This window comes from Mobula hypostoma, chromosome 12 (genome assembly GCF_963921235.1).
Source record: "Mobula hypostoma chromosome 12, sMobHyp1.1, whole genome shotgun sequence".
NCBI classification, from domain to species: Eukaryota; Metazoa; Chordata; class Chondrichthyes; order Myliobatiformes; family Myliobatidae; genus Mobula; species Mobula hypostoma.
The window spans coordinates 98,747,937-98,767,018 of record NC_086108.1 but is presented as its reverse complement, the minus strand read 5'-3'; the positions used below and the strand labels follow the sequence as shown (position 1 = coordinate 98,767,018).

At 43.0% G+C, this 19,082-nt stretch overlaps 1 protein-coding gene across 1 annotated transcript in view; it reads right to left on the bottom strand.

Moving 5' to 3' along the window:
* gtf2b (general transcription factor IIB) overlaps nt 1-14,510 on the bottom strand; it is a 31,063-nt gene extending 16,553 nt beyond the window's left edge. Inside the window, exons 1-2 of the mRNA XM_063064692.1 lie at nt 14,429-14,510; nt 3,533-3,639 (exon numbers count right to left, since the gene is read on the bottom strand). Coding sequence (XP_062920762.1) covers nt 3,533-3,639; nt 14,429-14,445 — 124 coding nt within the window. The 5' untranslated portion in view covers nt 14,446-14,510. The remainder of the gene's footprint in view (nt 1-3,532; nt 3,640-14,428) is intronic.
* Nucleotides 14,511-19,082: the final 4,572 nt, after the last annotated feature.

Genomic DNA, 19,082 nt, shown 5'->3' with positions numbered 1-19,082 from the left:
GGTCTGACACCTTGGTAAAAGTTATCTGAGAGCTCAAATCTCTTGGGGTGCCCAAGCTTTTGCATGGTGCTCCTTTCCTTTTCTCCCCCACTCTAAAATTGTACAAAACAAAAATAATACACTAATCTTGCTTAAAATGTTGAAAAGAATGTTTCATCTTTAACTTTATGACTTTTGGAGATCAGTTCATCTTCTACTCATTTAACTATTCACAGTAACAGAAATTTTGACCGGGGTCCCCAAACTTTTGCATGCCACTGTATACCACTTTCATAACTAGTATTTAAAAACCAGTCTTTCACATAAGCAGAGTTTAATTCTTGATAAGCTATATAAAAGTTGCTTGCACTAAACATCATCAGTAGATTTTGAATGACAGATTTTGCTAAGCATTGCCAATGTACATGGTGGCATGTGAACCTGCAGAATAAGACGTAATGATGGACAACTTCTGTAGCATCTTTAACGAAATAAGCTGTTGTTCATCCAACAAGCAGTACCATAATTAAACATTGGAAGGACTTACATCATCATCTTCAAATTCATCAGCTACTAACCCCATTCCTTTTTTTGGCAATCTTCAGACTGAAAGGGGTCAGAGGCTAGCGAGCAGAGTTTATGACAGGAATCAAAGAAATGGAGTCAACCTTCCTAACAATTAGTTGGGAGAAAATTTCCTGTTCTTCTCAATACTGGACATTAGACAGGTTGCTATAAGGTAGTCCTTTGGAGTCAAAGATGATCTGTTTCCACTACGAGTGCCAGGGTTTTCAGGTGCCTGAAGTGTTCTATTATGCACTTTCTGCAAGCACCACCCTGGTGGTGTGGTGGATGATTGACAGGGTAGGAAAACTGCTCAGCGTTGAGGGTGGATAACTTCACTCACTCCAATGCCGAACTGACTCCACAACCTATAGACCAGGGGTTCCCAACCTTTGTTATGCCCTGGACCCCAGGTTGGGAACCCCTGTTATGAACTCACTTTCAAAGACTTAAGTCAGTATTATTTATTACCTTTTTATTATTTCCATGACTTGTCTTCTTTTGCATATTGGTTGTTTATGTCTTTATTATTTTAGTCTTTCATTAATCCTATTGTGTTTATTTTCCTGTGAATGCCCGTAAGAAAACGAACCTCAAGGTAGTATCACACATAAAAGTTGCTGGTGAACGCAGCAGGCCAGGCAGCATCTCTAGGAAGAGGTCCTGACGAAGGGTCTCGGCCTGAAACGTCGACTGCACCTCTTCCTAGAGATGCTGCCTGGCCTGCTGCGTTCACCAGCAACTTTTATGTGTGTTGCTTGAATTTCCAGCATCTGCAGAATTCCTGTTGTTTGCGTTCTCAAGGTAGTATATAGTGTTAGATACATTCATACTTTGATAATAAATTTACTTTAAATGTTTAACTTTCTGAACATTAGTTTGATGTGTTCTGTGTGAATAGCCTTCACTTGCTCCTATCATAGAGACTTATTTTTCCTTGTCTTCCAAAACGGTTCTTCTTTCAAGATGAAAGGCAACAGGCCAGGGATTCCCAAGTATTTATGAGGACGTTAGAATTTCTCAAAGGAGATATACAATATCTTTAAACCTTCCTGTCGTGATGGAGGTCAGTTCTGTTATCTGTGGTGTGACAGTATCAATACAGCTAGGTGGTGGTGTGCATGAGAATATGCGCTAAAAGTCTTATGACACCTGGCTGGGAGATTTTGGAAAAACGTGCCAGGCATGAGAAATGTACTAAGAAGCAAAGAAGGAAAGATCCTTAGGAGCCTAGAGGCAGTTATACAGGATTTGAGAGCCAACACCAAAGCAGACATGTCCTTAGTTGGATAACAAACTAACAAGCACACAACGAACAATCAAAGTGCATAAAAGACAAGAATTTCAGGTTGTATACTGTATACATGCTCTGATAATCAACAGAACCATTTGAAAGAATGGAGCAAATAGATAACATTGGTTTAATTTCATATGAACTGCTGTACTTGGATCTACTCCCCTATTAAATAGTATAAAACCGAGACCAACAAAAAAAATCACCACCAATTTAAAATCAGCCTGCCCTTTTCTCTGAAGAAACGCTGAGCACTGGATCCCCACAAGGCTGTGTGCTTAGCCCATTGCTGTTTACACTGCTAACACATGACTGTGCAGCCAGATTCAAGGAGAACCTGATCATTAAATTTGCAGATGATACCACAGTGGTGGGGCTCATCAGCAAAAATGATGAAACTATGTACAGGGAGGAGGTCAAACACGTAGAGAGCTGGTGCAGTGATAACAACTTGGTGCTTAATGTCACCAAAACCAAGGAGATGATTGTCGATTTCAGACGGTCTTAGCCTGAGCACACACCCCTCAGCAACAGCGGCTCCACAGTGAAGAGAGTGGAAAACATCAGGTTTCTTGGGGTGCAGATCTCGGACAATCTCACCTGGTCCAGGAACACCACTGGGATTGTGAAACGGGCCCAGCAGAGATTGCACTTTCTGAGGAAGCTTAAACAAGCATCACTCCCCACTAACATCTTAACTACATTCTACAGAGGCGTGGTTGAGAGTGTGCTGACCTTTTGCATCACAACCTGGTACTCCAGCTGCAGTGCTGTCGACAAACAAGCCTTGCAGAGGGTGGTTAGGGGAGCAGAGAAGGTTATTGGGGTCTCCCTACCTTCTGTCCAAGACCTCTTTCAGAGTCGATGCCTCCAGAAGACACGGTACATCATTAAAGACCCCTCACACCCTCTCCATGAACTGTTTGTTCTTCTGCTATCAGGCAAACGTTACAGGAGCATCAAAACTAAAACCACAAGGCTACTGAACAGCTTCCTCCCACAGGCAGTCAGACTGCTAAATAGCTGCTCTAGCTGACTCTGCTTTGGACACTTTTAACTTGCACTGGACACTTATAACTTGATTTTAACTGACATGTGGCTGTTGTGTTTTACTATTTATTGTTATGCTTATTATTTAGTGTTGTGTTTGTTATGTTATGATTGCACTGCTCCTGGGAAACGCTGTCTCATTCTGCCCTGCAGAGCTGATGTACGGTTAGAATGACAATAAAGTTTTTTGAATTGAATTGAAATGCAAATTACATTATTTTATCATTATTGGCTTTAAGTGATGCCACAGACACGTAACATTTGTTAAGCAAAAGTACATTTTTGGACACAAAAGGCAGTCTAGATAATTCCAAAGCCACAAAAAGTTCAGGCCAGGAACTGGCAAACACAGGTTAACAGATAAGATGTTGGACATAAGATGCTGGTGGTGTTTTGTTGGACATAAACACTGGTCTTCGATTGTGCATAACTGACCAATAATGAGCAACCAAGCTCTGCATGCCACGGAACAAAGTTACTTTCAGTTTTCAATTCCAAAACTAAAGGAAGTCATTTAAGTTTTCTTTTCCTTTACACCATCTCATATATATGTAATTAATAAGAGAAGGAAAACTATAATAGCAAATTTATACACTGACTTCATATTTTACAGATGACAGTATGTAACATAAATACTTCTTTTACCTACAACCAGTCCACATTCTGGACAGATCATATCACCGGCCCGGTAATCTTCCACCAGTATGGCATCTGGATGGTTTGGACACTGCACTCTGGGTAATGGATCTCCACTAAAAGGCAACAAACAAAAATACTGTAACTACAATATTGTTGTAAATGTTAGTAAAAAAACAAAATGAGTACAAACCCATAGATTTAGAATCATTTATCTCAGTTACACAGTCCGAACTCTCAGTCTGCAGAATTTCATTAAAGCCAATCCAAACACTGAGAATAACTGCCAGAGACTGTGCCTTTGACAAAAGGATGCGATTTGCTTTGTCATTGATGAGCCAACATGTGACATGTCAGCAGTTGAAAAGGACATGGGAGTAAATTCAAGTACTATGATAAAAGATTACAGCAATCTGGGGAAATGCTTGCCTTGTCCCTTGGAATATTTGACTTTCGCAACTCTAAAAGCAAGCAATGCTAGAATTACAAAGCAATCAAGATCCAAGAGGTCACTCAGCTATCACTTAGATTCAAGAATAGCAAATACATTTTAAAAAATCTGAACTTCCCTGGTAAATTCCAAAAATATTTCTCACTGAAAATTTCATCCCTTAGCATGAAGTGAGACCCTCAGGTCCAACTACAAACTTTCACAACTAACATTTATCTTAAAAGTGTAACTCAGTGAAAAGCAAAAAGGTTCATATAACCCCATGTTACAAATTACTTATTCATTCAGTACTACAGACGAGAAACAGGCTCTCGGGCCCATTGACCTGCAAATGTACCACAGCTCTCCATTCACCTACCATCCATGTACTTATTCAAACTTCTCTTAAATGTTGAAATCAAGCCCGCATCCAATTCCACTGACAGCTTGTTTCACACTCGCACCACCCTCTAAGTGGAGAAGTTTCCCTTAATGTTCCCCTTAAACCATTACTTCACATCCTGGTCTCATCCAACTTCAGTAAAAAAAAGCTTGCTTGCATTTACCTGATCTATACCACTCAATTTTGTATATCTCCATCAAACCGCACACCCACCCCCAGTCTCCTATGCTCCAGAGAACAAAGTCCTAACCTATTCAAAGTCCATGTAGACAACATCCACTGTCATTCTTTCATCAACTTTCCTGGTAACCTCCTTGAAAAGCTGTAAGATCGGTTAGACAGAAGCTATCACTTCTATAGACTGTGTCCCTCTCCCTAGTAAACACAGATACAAAAAAATCCATTTAAGATACTCCATCTCTTTTGGCTTCATGTATGGTTGACCACGCTGATCTTCTAGCAAATGGTATCCCACATTTCAAACTATATTATATATGCATTGAACTGAACTGAACCGACTATTAATGACATCCTTCACATACATGAAGATTAATGACATCCTTCACATACATGAAAATTACATCCTTCACATACATGAAGAGTAAAAATCTCTATGTTATGTCTCTGGCTAAATATGCAATTTATAGTAATTTGTAATAAATAGCATGTACAACAGGATAGTCAAGGAGGAGAAGATGGCGGTGCGATGCAGCGCATGCGGCCTCTCCGGTGAATGATATCTGTAATCTGTCAAGTAGGGGACCGTGCACAATTCTGATTTGATGGAGACGGTCGTGAGAGTACGGAGGAACATCTGGAAAACTTCTGAAATGCCTGCTTTGCTGCCACTGCTATTGTGTGGTAACTGGAATCTCCGGAGCAGAAGGCCCCAAATCCTTGGCTTTGCTTGTTTCAGCAGCCGAGGCTAGGTCGAAGGTGCTCGGGAGGCTGTATCGGAGGGGCTGGTCGGAAGCACGAAATTTTCGGACGGACGGACTCAGTGTCGGCTGTGGTCGGCTACTTCCAAGGCATCGGCAAGTTGACGGTGCCTGGAGGTTTATGGCAGGGAGTTTCTCCCTTTTGCCGCCTACTATCAGGGACTTGGGAGTCGATCGACTCGGGGACTTTGAGTCTCTTTTTTACCATGCCCACGGTTTGTTCTTCATCAAATTATAGTATTGCTTTGCACTGCTGTAACTATATGTTACAATTATGTGGTTCTGTCAGTGTTAGTCTTTGATTTGTCCTGTTTTCTGTGATACCACTCTGGAGAAACATTGTATCATTTCTTAATGCATGTATGCATTTCTAAATGACAATAAAAGAGGACTGAGTGTTCTCATAATCTAAAAAATATAACATAGAAATATAATTGTATCAGCATGAATTAATCAGTCTGATGTCCTGGTGGAAGAAGCTGCTGGTCCTGGCTTTTACCATCATTTCCCAGATGGTAGCAGCTGGAAAAGTTTGTGGTTGGGGTGACTCACGTCTCCAATAATCCTTTGGGCCCTTTTTACGCACTCGTCTCTATAAATGCCCTGAATAGTGGGAAGTTCACATTTACAGATACGCTGGGCTACCTGCACACTCTGCAGAGTCCTGCGATTGAGGGAAATACAGTTCCCACAGTAGGCAGTAATGCAGCCAGTCAGGATGCTCTTAATTGTGCCCCTGTAGAAAACCCTTAGGATTTGTGGTCTCATGCCAAACTTCTTCAACCGCTTGAGGTGAAAGAGGCGCTATTGTGCCTTTTTCATCACACAGCTGGTATGTGCAGACCATGTGAGATCTTCGGTGAAGTTCATTCTGAGGAACTTAAAGCTGTTCCCCCTCTCAACCCCAGATGCATTGATGTCAATAGGGGCTAGCCTGTCTTCTTTCCTCCTGTAGTCCACAACCAGCTCCTTTGTTTTTGTGACATTGAGGGAGAGGTTGTTTTCTTGACACCACTGTGGCAGGGTGATGACTTCTTCTCTGTAGGCTGCCTCGTTATTATTTGAGATTAGGCCAATGAATGTAGGAACAGATTGTTTAAATCAGACATATTTTGTGAGAAAATCGTGAACATTGATAACTCCTAAGTCCTTTCTAAATTCACGTTCCTTCACTACAGCAGCTTGTGCCCTTATCAACTGAAGAGCAAAATGGTAAACCGTAATACAAGTTGTCGATAGAAGACATGGTGACATCTGCAGCAGCCCCTGGCACATCCTTACATTGTGCTGGCTGTTAATGCAAACACATTTCACTGTATCTTTTGACGTACGTGATAAATAAAGGAATCTAAATCTGAAACATGTAGCATATCTATGGTGGGATTAATATCAAGAATTCATTTAGTTAACCACTTTGAGACTTTCTAGGTGAAGACTGTTTTCTGTTGCATAACTGACTAAAGCTGTCCAAGCACAGCTGTGACTTTGGAACGGAGTTGAAAAGGTCAGTCTATTTATCTATTCAGACAATTCCCAGAAATACAGCTAATGATATTTGTAGCCTGATAAGCATTATACATTACATTTGTAAAAGATATAAACCAACCCCCAAAACTATCCTAGCTCCCTGTATCAAATCCTCCTCAAAATGCCACTTTCAACCAGATAGATCACCCTCTGGTGAAAGTAACAATGAAATATTTCCTGAAAAGCTTTTCAGCATAAAATCACACAACAGACACAAACATTTCACAGAAATAATAGTCCGCACAAGCCAGATAACAAGAACAGGGCATCACAGTAGCTTAGCGGCTAGCACAATGCTTTGTAGCTCCCGTGACCATGTGGGTTTTCTCTGGGTGCTCCTGTTTCCTCCCACGGTCCCACAACTCATATCACACATTGAATAGACTTACAAAACAAAATTAAAAACCCCCTTGTTTGAAGTCACTGTCTGACTGTGGCGATAATCAGTTGTGATCAATAATGATGAAGTATATCAGACGTTTTGTTTACCTGGGCCGAAGTACTCATACACTTATGGCACCCACACTATCTTGAAGTACAAGCTCAAATTATAAGACACATCAATGAACAGACAGATAACGACTTGTTACCTATCCATTTTCTTTAAAAATCATTTTTATGCAGATCATTGACAGATCGAAATGTCATCTTTCAATAGATCCTAGGGTATTCACTCCAGTCTCTACGTTAACCACTACTAATCACTGGTTGACTAAATTACAGATAACAATCCAAGACATAGCTTGTGTTTTATTTCCGCAAATACGAGGAAATCTGTATAAGCTGGACTTTCAAGCAACACACATAAAAGTTGCTGGTGAACGCAGCAGGCCAGGCAGCATCTCTGGAAAGAGGTACAGTCGACGTTTCGGGCCAAGACCCTTCTTTTATGCAACTTTTATGTGTGTTGCTTGTGTTTTACTTGCCCATTTCTCTTTTTAGACTCTCACTGCAGAGTTCAGTATTCTACAACTATCTTGCATTTCTTAGACACCACAAGCCTCAACAGAAAAACCCAATACTTTCCTGAATAGCACTTTCGTCACTGGAATAACACTAAAATGTGGTGATCTCATTGAAACATACAGAACTCTTTAGGGGTTTGACATTATTGAAGAGTCAGCCATTTAGGACAATAACCTCTTCACCAAGAGGGCAGCCAATGTTTGGAATTCACTATAAGAGTAGTTCACCACTCAGAGGTTTAGAGTATTCAAAACAGGGACTGATATAGTTTCAGAAAGAATCAAGGAATATGTTAGTGCAGGAGAGCAAAAGCACGACCATGATTTTCCCGAATGCTGCACCAGACACAAGGCCTGAATAGATTTCCCCTGTTCCTTTCTGTTATGATTTAATATTCTGCTGCGTGTTAATAATCTCATTAACTACTAATAGATCTTAACTATTTTTAATATTTCAACAACCACAATTGGATACATATTAAGTGCAATCAAACTAGAGAATGAAGCAATTAGGTCCCAATAACTTCTGATTTGCATTCTACCAACGATTTCCTTCTAAAATTAGTAATTTGGTTTATTATTGACACATGTATTGAAGTGCAGTGTAAAACCTGCTTAGTCTGCCGTCCAGACAGATCATTCATTACAAAAGTGCATTGTAGTATTAGGGAAAGCAATAACAGAACGCAGCATAAGGTTTTAGAGTTAGTGGCACTGCAGGCCGACGATAAGGTCAAGGCCAGTACGAGCTACATTGTGGGTCAAGAGCCTGTGTTTGCTGTCCTACGATGGGTTCAGCACGAACTCTGTCAAAGCTCTTAAATCACTCTCTTGCACATCATAATGACGTGTATGGAATTGGTTTTACACTTTCTGCTACACATGGTTCTTCCTCCTGGTACATCATCTCCAACTCTTTCAGTGACTTAAGTTCTACTTTGCTAGACTTCAATGTGAATTTAACAAATAGACCCTGACAGAACTCCTGAAATATGCACTTAAATGCTTCACAGCGATTGACAAAATCCAAACCATTAATCGTTTACATTAAAAAAAAACTGTATATTTACAAAATGTGCAAATGCTGTCCTCATCAAAGCAAAAAGAAGGTTTTTGAAGCTTTTGAGCAAAGGTCAAAACCAAAATAGATCAGCTCTGTTCAAATGGATCCCAGGGCACTGACAACCAGGTGTTAATGTAACTTACTGTGCAATGAAGAATAAATATAGAAGTTTTCAATTCAATTCAAGCTTACGAACATTATGTACAATGATTTTTTTTCTACAACTGAGAATCATATTAATATCCTTCAGAGAAAAGTTGGGGAGAATTGGCATGTGAGATCAACTCAGCATACATTAGAAATCACTGAGGTATTCTTGATTTGTTGGGCTCAATGAGCCAACAAGGAGAATAACAATAATACATCAGTGTACAAGCAATTCCAATGTTTCATGCTCCCATGACTTATCCCAGTGTTGTCAGGGACACAATCATTGTCCGTCATGCATTGATGAGAAAACAGTAGTGAACTTTTCTTCGTTGTAATGATATCCCAAAAATGGCATTAAGTTTTGGTTTGGGCGCTCAGGTACTGACCTTGGCTATGACTTTATTGTGCAAACACTATTGATTTGTAAACATCCTGTGCCTTTTATTCATAGCCCATAATGTAGCGAACTCTGGTTAACTGGGCCATCGGTTTATCAGGGCAGTGACTTATTCGGGACTCTATGCCATTTAATCGGACAGGAGTCTGTTGCTGAACAGTTTCTAACTAGATTCAGTTGCACACACTTGTATGGCCATTTACACTACACTTAGAGCAAACAGTTTTTAAACAGCGTCAGTGCACGTGTTTGTGTTCTAAAAGCAGTGATTTTAGTCGCTGATAGTTGGTAACAAACAAGCAGTGAGACAATTCTGAAATGTTTTGCTCACTGCAGTTTCAAGCACTCAGGCTTGGAGATGCCAGAAATGGCCGGGAGTAAAAATGAAATAATTTCATTACTTTACCAAGTTAGGAACTACAAAAAATTTGAAGGTCTCGACCATCATCTTAAACGTTGCAATGAAAATGTAGATTTGGAGAATGCAGTGGTAAAGGCAGTCCATCATCTGCACTAGGTGTCTGCGTTGATTTTGTCCATTTGTAGTCAATCAAAAGAACACACCAGCACACATTGGATAAAGTCTTCTATTAATAACTATTAGGAACTAATAGTACTGATAGTGTATTGTATTGGTATTGATAATATTCTAATTTGTTCTGTACTTCATAACTTATTACACAGTTAAAGGACAGCTAGTCCTTTTCATACCTTAACTATTTGAATTGACTTTCTTACATTCTTCATATACATGGAGTAAATAACTTCACATTATGTCTCCGTCTAAATGTGCAATTTATAGTAATCTGTAATAAATAATATGTATTACAGGACAGTCAATATAATATAAACATACAATTGCATCAGCATGAATTAATCAGTCTGATGACCTGGTGGAAGAAGCTGTCCCAGAGCCTGTTGGTCCTGGCTTTTATGCTGTGGTACTGTTTCCCTGATGGTAACAGCTGGAACAGTTTGTGGTTGGGGTGACTCAGGTCCCCAATGATCCTTTGGGCCCTTTTTACACACCCGTCTTTGTAAAAGTCCTGAATAGCATCTACAGATGCGCTGGGCTATCCATATTAATCTCTGCAGAATCCTGCCATTGAGGGAAGTAAAGTTCCCATACCAGGCAGTGTTGTAGCCAGTCAGGATGGTCTCAATAGTGCCCCTGTAGAAAGTTCTTGGGATTCAGGGGCCCATACCAAACTTCTTCAACTGTCTGAGCCTGTATGTACAGACACCTGAGATCCTTGGTGATGTGTATGCTGAGGAATTTAAAGCCGTTCACCCTCTCCACCCCAGATCCATTGATGTCAGTGGGGTTAGACGGTCTCCATTCCTCCTGTAGTCCACAACCAGCTCCTTTGTTTTTGTGACATTGAGGGAGAGGATGTTTTCTTGACACCATTGTGTCAGGGTGGTGACTTCTCTGTAGGCTGCCTCCTTATTATTTGCGATTAGGACAGAGTGGTGTCATCAGCAAATTTAATTAGCAGATTGGAGCTGTGGGTGGCGACACAGTCATGGGTATAGAGAGAATAATGATCTGAGAGGCACCTGTGTTGAGGGTCAGAGGTGAGGGAGCCCACTCTTATCACTGTGAGACTTTGGCTAATGGGGGCAACCGCTTAATTGGGCAAAATGTCCTGGTCCCAATTAACCAGAATACACTGTACGTGGAAACTTTCTTGCCCTATTTTGCCTCTATCAAATCAACAGATGTATAGGTTGTGATATCTCCTGTACGTAGACATACTATGCAGGTGACTCCATACAATAAGCCAGGAATGAAGTATTCGATCACCAGAAATTGTTTTTCAGGGGACAGGAGATAATCCACCTATTACTGAACAGCTCAGCATTTGTAACAGGGCACTTACATCATTGTTCCAAGTTGATCTCCCTGTGATGGTTACATCCATCACAGATAACTTCATAAAATGATAATGAGGTAATTCTGCAACAGGCCAGAGACAGTGGATGGTTCTGTCTTCATGTTTGAAGTATCTTTCCAAGCCCAACCCACAACTGACTGAATCATGGTCTGGTACAGCAATTTAAATACACAGGAACACAAAAAGCTCCAGAATAGTGGACTCTGCCCAATACATCTCAGACACATCCGTTGTCATCACTGGTAGTAAGTACACGATGTGCTGCTACTTCAGTACCAGAGAAGTACATTACTGAACAGCCTCTTGCAATATGCCGATTATCAAAATATGGTTTTTATTTCAGCTTCCTAGGATCCATAGTATTTAAGTTTATAATTGCCTTTTTTTTTAGTTATTTCAGCCTTGTCATTCCTTCTGGATTACAGTAGATGTTATGCAGTTTGCAATTCAAGATTCAAATTTAATGATCACATGTACATGGGCACAGAGTGAAATGCATTCTTTGTGTTAACAACCAACATACCTGAAGGTATGCAGGGGGTTGCGTACAATTGGCGCCAACATAGTATGCCCACAATGTTCAGCAGAAAAACACAGAACAGAACAGAATCAGCAACAGCAGAACAAGCCCTGTTCTTTCCTTCCACCCATCCAAGCTCATTTACAATCCTCCAACCCCAGGAAAGGATGTCTTCAGCCTCGGACTTAGATATTGGGCCTTCAACTTCCCCGGTGAACTAATATTGATTACATCTAGACTAATCAAACCACATGACAGTAGAACAAATCCAATGTCAAAGGTAGCAGACATTAATTTGACCCATTTGAATTTGGTCTCCCATTTGTGTCAAGCTATCCGTGAAAGACACTTTAAAAGTGACATCAGCTTATGACTTCACAATATAATGATCAGGCACTACCACACACACACACAGGTCCAATTCACACTCACCCCACCTGCCCTGTTTGTTGTGACTGCAGCCCTTCCAACGACTCAAGATACAAATATACTTGTGTTAAAATATTTATAACAGTTAATAAGCAAGGCACAGTGGAGGGGAGGCGGGTTTAATGGTAGTCACCCATTTCAATTCTATTTCCCATTCCGACATGTCAGTCCATTGCCTCTACTCCCATGATAAGGCCACATTTAGGTTGGAGAAGCAACACCTTATATTTCATCTGGGTGGCTTTCAACATCAATTGGAACATCGATTTCTTAACTTCCAGCAACTGCCCCTCCCCCCTCCATCATTCCAGTTTCCCTTTCGCACCTCTCCTTTCCTATCACCTCCCTCTTCCCTTTCTTCCATGGTCTTCAGACATCTCCTATGGTGTGAGCAGAATTATCTGCAGCTTAATGTGAAAAAGACTAAGGAGCTGGTGGTAGACCTGAGGAGAGCTAAGGTACTGGTGACCCCTGTTTCCATCCAGGGGGTCAGTGTTGACATGGTGGAGGATTACAAATACCTGGGGATACGAATTGACAATAAACTGGACTGGTCAAAGAACACTGAGGCTGTCTACAAGAAGGGTCAGAGCCATCTCTATTTCCTGAGGAGACTGGCGTCCTTTAACATCTGCCGGACGATGCTCTATGAGTCTGTGGTGGCCAGTGCGATCATATTTGCTGTTGTGTGCTGGGGCAGCAGGCTGAGGGTAGCAGACACCAACAGAATCAACAAACTCATTCGTAAAGCCAGTGATGTTGTGGGGATGGAACTGGACTCTCTGACGGTGGTGTCTGAAAAGAGGATGCTGTCCAAGTTGCATGCCATCTTGGACAATGTCTCCCATCCACTACATAATGTACTGGTTGGGCACAGGAGTACATTCAGCCAGAGACTCATTCCACCGAGATGCAACACAGAGCGTCATAGGAAGTCATTCCTGCCTGTGGCCATAAAACTTTACAACTCCTCCCTTGGAGGGTCAGACACCCTGAGCCGATAGGCTGGTCCTGGACTTATTTCCTGGCATAATTCACATATTACTATTTAACTATTTATGGTTTTATTACTAGTTAATTATTTATGGTGCAACTGTAACGAAAACCAATTTCCCCCGGGATCAATAAGGTATGACTATGACTATTAGATGCCCCCTTCTCCAGTCCTTTCCCTCTTTCACCAATTGACTTTCCATCTATTTATTTTACCCCTCCCCCCTCTCTTGGTTTCACCTATCACCTGCCACCTTGTCCTTCTTCTCCCCCCCCCCCACCTTCTTAGTCTGACTACTTCCCCCTTCCTTTCCAGTCCTAGTGAAGGGTCTCGGCCTGAAACGGCCACTGTTTAACTCTTTTGCATAGATGCTGTATGTCTTGTTTTGGATTTCCAGCATCTGCAGATTTTCTCGTGTTTGTGATACTATTCGGGGGGGGGAGGGGTGATTGGTACAAATAGAATCAGTGTAGCGGGGCTACAAGTGTTAAGTATGGACACTGTGAGAGGAAGGGTCTGTTTGTGCTGTATGACTACAGATGAAAAGCTCACTAAGCAAATAAGAGTGGTGCAAAGGTAGAGGAATCGATTGGGCAAATTGTGCCAAGGAGCCACTCATAAAGGCGACGATTATATTAACTGTAGACGTTGAAATTTGGCAGACCACCCACCCCATCCCTCTCCCTCCATATCCTACCTCCCTTTCTCCCTCCATATCGTAAACCCTTCTCCTCCCCACAATTAAACAGGAGCGGATGACAGCGGGAGACAAAAATCGGTGCAGACTGTAACAGGTATCAACCCTCTCCCCTACCCTTCCATACCCGCTTCTCACACTCTCCCCCAACACACACACACAATCGTTCCCTTACTCCAACCTCCCCACCTCCCGTGCCAGGGGCCGCCGGGGTCTCCAAACGTTCTCGGTGCGTGAACCCCCCGAGAAACGGGTCACGGGCCCCTGGCGCCCGCCATCCCTCCCCCTCCCCCTGGCCCAGCGGCACCGCTTCCCGCGAACGAGCCCTGGTACCCCGCTCCCGGGTTCCGAGTCACCCCCCCCCAACCCCCGACATCACCTCCGGGCGTGTAGATCTCTCGACATCAGGCAACTCTAGACGAGGGGCGGAGGGGCGGGTGGGCAGGGTGGCGGTGGCGTTAGGACACGAGAAACCCGCCGTCACCGGGACTCACCGACTACAAGACGCCATCCTGTCCAGGCGAAGGGAGTGACACGCATCGGCCGCGGCCTCCCCTTATAAAACTGCGGTCACGTGCTACGCCATGGCGTACGGCAGGGCGGACGGATCAAACCTCGCGGGTGCGTGAGGGCGCCTGGGCTGGGAGCACTGTTGTTTCATAATACACTTGACAGGTCTGTGTGACTGGGCGTTTTGAGCTCAAGTGTTCACCTTCCCTTTATTTTTGCATGTCAGGTGTATTTCATGCAGCTCATTCCTTGAAATGCAGTAATATCTTCATCAAGAAGCATTCGTTGTTGAGTATCCCCGGCGTTTTCTGCTATTATGACTAAATTGCTGTTTTTATTTGTTATTGGCCGCATCGTTTGCTATTTTAGAAGATTATATAAACTGAAGCTTTATTTTGTCAGCTTTATATATGTGGACGACCACAGAAGGCTTAACAGGAAGTGAATTTAGTAGTTTGATTATTCAAGCATGGTATTAAGTAGTATGGTAGTGGAGTGTTCTAATTCCTGTACTAACGGTTCACAGCGTGACCATTGATCCAGAAACTTAAAATCTAGTCCCATCATAGTGGCTAGAAATTTAATAAATTACATTTTGGAAAACAAAAAGTAGCAATAATAACTTAAAACTACCCATTTAGTTTTCTGATGTCTTTAAGGGAAAGAATTCCGCCTTCCTTGTTGACGCATTATAATTCCCATATTTTTAGCTTCATTTTGGAAGCTGCTGGGGTCTGAGTGGCAAACTGCTGGAGAAACTTAAAAGGAGGATGTCTCAGAAAGGTAGAACAACATGGTTAGCACAACACTTTACCATACAGTTGACGAAGGTTCAATGCCCTGTGCTGCCTGTAAGGAGTTCGTACGCTCTGCCTGTGACTGCGGAGGTTTCCTCCGGGTGCTCTGGTTTTCTCCCACTGGTAGTTGTTAGTTGTCCTGTGATTAGGGAAGTGTTAAATCGGGATATTGCTGGGCAGTGCGGCTCGAAGGGCCGGATGGGCCGATTCTGCACTGTGTCTCGATAAGTAAATTAAGGATTCCCATCACCCAGGTCATGCTCACTTCTTATTAACGAGGAAGTGCTGTTCAGGAGCCTGAAGATGCACATTCATTGTTTTAGGAGCAGGTTCACCAACGGATTTTTAAACAGACAATGAGCCAACCCCTTAACACTACCTCACCCTTGTTGACTTCTTTATGCACTAATTACTTAATTATATATACATTACTGTGCAAAATACTGTGTGTATTTTTATGTATTGCATGATACTGCTGCCACAACAACAATGAGTTTCACATTTCCACTACACAAGTGGAATGAAAGAGAATGAAAAACTTGTTACTCCGAATTCAATGCAGTACCTAGGAATGCGCAATAAGATAAAGAACATGGTAATAACAAATAACAGAATAAACATAAATACGTAAGGTAACTTGTACACATAGATTGATTGCATGTCCAAGAAGTGACGCTACGAGTGTCCCTACAGAAGGTGACCCTGACAGGAAATGATAAAGTGATTTTTGGTATGGAGAGGTGGGTTAGTGGTTTGAGGTGTTGATCAGCCTTACTGCTTGGGGACAGTAACTGTTTTTGAACGCAAACAACAGGAATTCTGCAGATGCTGGAAATTCAAGCAACATACATCAAAGTTGCTGGTGAACGCAGCAGGCCAAGCAGCATCTATAGGAAGAGGCACAGTTGACGTTTCAGGCCGAGACCCTTCGTCAGAAGGGTCTACTTCCTTCAGAACCCGAGGGTGCATTCCATCATGTTCAGGAGATTTATCCATCCTCAGATCATTAAGCTTCCTGAGCACCTTCTCAGTTGTAATTTTCACTGCACAAACCACTTCCCTGACACTCTTGAATGTCCAGTGTACTGCAGATGTCTTCCACTGTGAAGACTGATGCAAAATATGCATTCAGTTCTTCTGCGTCTCCCATTACAATATCTCCAGTGTCATTTTCTATTGGTCCTATATCTACCCTCTACTCTCTTTTACCCTTTATATACTTAAAAAAACTTTTAGTATCTTCATTGACATTAGTCGCCAACTTCCTTTCTCGGCCTGAAACGTCGACTGCGCCTCTTCCTATAGATGCTGCTTGGCCTGCTGCGTTCACCAGCAACTTTGATGTGTGTTCCTTACATAGTTCATCTTTTCCTTCCTAATGACCTTCTTAGTTTCCTTCTGCAAGTTTTTAAAAGCTCCCCAATCCTCTATTCTCCCACTAGCTTTGGTTTCCTTGTATGCCCTCTGTTTTGCTTTTACTTTGGCTCTGACTTCACTTCTCAGCCACGGTAGCGTCCTTCTTCCCTTTGAAAATTTCTTCTTGTTTGGAATACATCTGTCTTGCACTTCCCTCAATTTTTGCATAAACTCCAACCATTGCTGCTCTGCTGTCCTTCCTGCAAATGTCCCTTTCCAGTCAACTTCAGCCAGTTCCCCTCTTGTGCCATTGTAATTTCTTTTATTCCACTGAAATACCTACACATTGGATTTTATTTTTTCCCTCTCAAATTTCAATGTGAACTCGATCATATTGTGATCACTGTTCCCTTTGGGTTTCTTAACCTTAAGCTCTCTTATTACCTCCAGATCATTGCACAACATCCAATCCAGCACAACCGATCCCCTAGTGGGCTCCACAACAAGCTGTTCTAAAAAGCCATCCCTTAGATATTCTACAAATTCTCTCTCGAGGTCCAGTACTGACCTGGTTTTCCCAATCCACTTTCATGTTAAAATCAACGATTAGCATGACATTGCCTTTCTGAGATGCCTTTTCTATCTCCTGCTGTAATTTGTAATCCACATCCCGGCTGCTGTTTGGAGGCCTGTATACAACTGCCATTAGGGTCCTTTTACCCTTGCCATTTCTCAACTCAACCCATAGAGACTCTACACCTTCCCATCTTACGTCAATCCTGACTCAAAAACAGTTACAACAACATACATCAAAGTTGCTGGTGAACGCAGCAGGCCAAGCAGCATCTATAGGAAGAGGCGCAGTCGACGTTTCAGGCCGAGACCCTTCGTCAGGACTAACTGAAGGAAGAGTGAGTAAGGGATTTGAAAGCTGGAGGGGGAGGGGGAGATGCAAAATGATAGGAGAAGACAGGAGGGGGAGGGATAGAGCCGAGAGCTGGACAAGTGATAGGCAAAAGGGGATACGAGAGGATCATGGGACAGGAGGTCCGGGAAGAAAGACAAGGGGGGGGGGTGACCCAGAGGATGGGCAAGAGGTATATTCAGAGGGACAGAGGGAGAAAAAGGAGAGTGAGAGAAAGAATGTGTGCATAAAAATAAGTAACAGATGGGGTACGAGGGGGAGGTGGGGCCTTAGCGGAAGTTAGAGAAGTCGATGTTCATGCCATCAGGTTGGAGGCTACCCAGACGGAATATAAGGTGTTGTTCCTCCAACCTGAGTGTGGCTTCATCTTTACAGTAGAGGAGGCCGTGGATAGACATGTCAGAATGGGAATGGGATGTGGAATTAAAATGTGTGGCCACTGGGAGATCCTGCTTTCTCTGGCGGACAGAGCGTAGACGTTCAGCAAAGCGGTCTCCCAGTCTGCGTCGGGTCTCACCAATATATAAAAGGAATAGGGTTCCCCTGGTCCTCACCCACCACCCCACCAGCCTCCGGGTCCAACATATTATTCTCCGTAACTTCTGCCACCTCCAACGGGATCCCACCACTAAGCACATCTTTCCCTCCACCCCTCTCTCTGCATTCCGCAGGGATCGCTCCCTACACAACTCCCTTGTCCATTCGTCCCCCCCATCCCTCCCCACTGCTCTCCCTCCTGGCACTTATCCGTGTAAGCGGAACAAGTGCTACACATGCCCTTACACTTCCTCCCTTACCACCATTCAGGGCCCCAAACAGTCCTTCCAGGTGAGGCATCACTTCACCTGTGAGTCGACTGGGGTGATATACTGCGTCCGGTGCTCCCGATGTGGCCTTTTATATATTGGTGAGACCCGACGCAGACTGGGAGACCGCTTTGCTGAACATCTACGCTCTGTCCGCCAGAGAAAGCAGGATCTCCCAGTGGCCACACATTTTAATTCCACATCCCATTCCCATTCTGACATGTCTATCCACGGCCTCCTCTACTGTAAAGATGAAGCCACACTCAGGTTGGAGGAACAACACCTTGTATTCCGTCTGGGTAGCCTCCAACCTGATGGCATGAACATCGACTTCTCTAACTTCCGCTAAGGCCCCACCTCCCCCTCGTACCCCATCTGTTACTTATTTTTATACACACATTCTTTCTCTCACTCTCCTTTTTCTCCCTCTGTCCCTCTGAATATACCTCTTGCCCATCCTCTGGGTCACCCCCCCCCCCCTTGTCTTTCTTCCCGGACCTCCTGTCCCATGATCCTCTCGTATCCCCTTTTGCCTATCACTTGTCCAGCTCTCGGCTCTATCCCTCCCCCTCCTGTCTTCTCCTATCATTTTGCATCTCCTCCTCCCCCTCCGGCTTTCAAATCCCTTACTCACTCTTCCTTCAGTTAGTCCTGACGAAGGGTCTCGGCCTGAAACGTCGACTGCGCCTCTTCCTATAGATGCTGCTTGGCCTGCTGCGTTCACCAGCAACTTTGATGTATGTTGTTGTAACTG